This window comes from Cystoisospora suis (assembly GCF_002600585.1).
Source record: "Cystoisospora suis strain Wien I chromosome Unknown contig_9386, whole genome shotgun sequence".
NCBI classification, from domain to species: Eukaryota; Apicomplexa; class Conoidasida; order Eucoccidiorida; family Sarcocystidae; genus Cystoisospora; species Cystoisospora suis.
The window spans coordinates 1-1,520 of NW_027162161.1; the positions used below are offsets into that span (position 1 = coordinate 1).

The window sequence follows — 1,520 nt, forward strand, 5'->3', positions numbered from 1 at the left end:
TCTTTGCCGGGTGTATGTGTACATGTGTTTGTGTGGTGTATGTACAGCCTATAGCTTTATCATGTGTGTACAAGGAAGTTGCATTCAAGGGCGTGGAGATGGATGTGAATTACCTTCAAGCCTGGGTAGCTCTCTTTCAGTTTCTCGCGGGATTTCTTGTTCTCCCCTTCAATTCTCTCTCTATACTAGGACCACGTAAGTGCCTCTTGTTCGCCTACGCCTGGATTTCTCTTCTTCTTCTTCCTTTTTAGTTGAGATACACAGTAGCAGCTCTTATAGCGGTTTCATACAGATGTATAGAACTAGGTGTACAGATGACTAGCCAAAGGGTCTATGTACAATTATTAGCTTATATATATACATATCTTTATCTATAGATATATATGCATGTATATGCATAGTAGATCTGTATAGGAGATCTCCGTGGTGTGTGCATGCTGCAGGGTGTATTCACATATATATAGATATAGATGTATAGCTCCACGTCGAGACTATATCAATATGCTTCTGCTACTGTGTCTCTGTAAGTCTATATCTATCTATCTTTAATCTATCTATCTTTAGTCGATCTATCTTTAATATATCTACCTTCAGTCTATCTATCTTAATCTCTCTCTCTATCTTAATGTATCTTTATGCCTTCGTGTGTGGGGAGTGGCAGGCCATGTATGCATACGGAGGTGTGTGTACAGACAGTCTCTCTTTCTCTCCGGGTGTTCCTGGTCCTCTCTTCATGCATACATCAGTCTCTCTCTCCGTCTCCGTCTCTCTATTTCTCTTTCTATCTTTTCCTTTCTCTGTCTCGCTATATGCCTGGTGACGGTGCTCGTCTTCGCTCTGTATGAATATGTACTATATATGAGTAAGTAGGTGTATCTATGAATATGTGTCGATGTATGTATGTATGTGCATGTGTTTATGTGTATATGTATATGTATGCAATGGTGTGTAGATAGATGCAGAGAAATGGAGTGTGTATTATGGTAGTACGTTTCAAAGCTTTCTCTGTCTGCTTCATCCTTGATCTTTCTTTTCTCCTTTCATTCTTCAACTACTCCTTTCTGAGATAGAGTCTCTCTCCTTTTTCTTTTTCTTTTTCTTTTTCTTCTTTTTGTGTTAGAGTCCATACCATTGAAGGATTTGCCTATCAGTTTGTGGAATGGAGCGAAATGTCTGTTTGGGTATAACACCATCATCTCAGTGAGTCTCTCCTCTTGCTTCTTCTTCTTCTTCTTCTCCTTTTCTCTCTTCTCTTGCTTCTTCTTCTTCTTCTCCTTTTCTCTCTCTATCGCAAGTCTTCTTCTTCTTCTTCTTCGCACCCCTTCTCTTCTCTCTTCTCTTGTGTCTTTTGTTTCTCGTCAGCCTGTACATACAGCCACAGATTTCTACTCGATACAACTCAAGCAAGCCACTAAGGACGAGAGATCACCTTTTATACTCTACTGCGCGTATACGCATATATGGATATAGATGCAAGTATTAACCTGAAGAGCTTTTCTTTCTTTCTTTGTGTATGTGTA

At 39.6% G+C, this 1,520-nt stretch overlaps 1 protein-coding gene across 1 annotated transcript; it reads left to right on the forward strand.

Annotated features, from left to right (window-relative positions):
• Nucleotides 1-49: 49 nt before the first annotated feature.
• On the forward strand, nt 50-1,506 carry CSUI_011033 (uncharacterized protein). Its single transcript, XM_068071134.1, has 2 exons — nt 50-195; nt 1,121-1,506. The coding sequence occupies exons 1-2, from the start codon at nt 99-101 to the stop codon at nt 1,468-1,470; spliced, it is 447 nt and encodes a 148-aa protein (XP_067916890.1). The 5' UTR covers nt 50-98; the 3' UTR covers nt 1,471-1,506.
• The last annotated feature ends 14 nt before the right edge of the window (nt 1,507-1,520 follow it).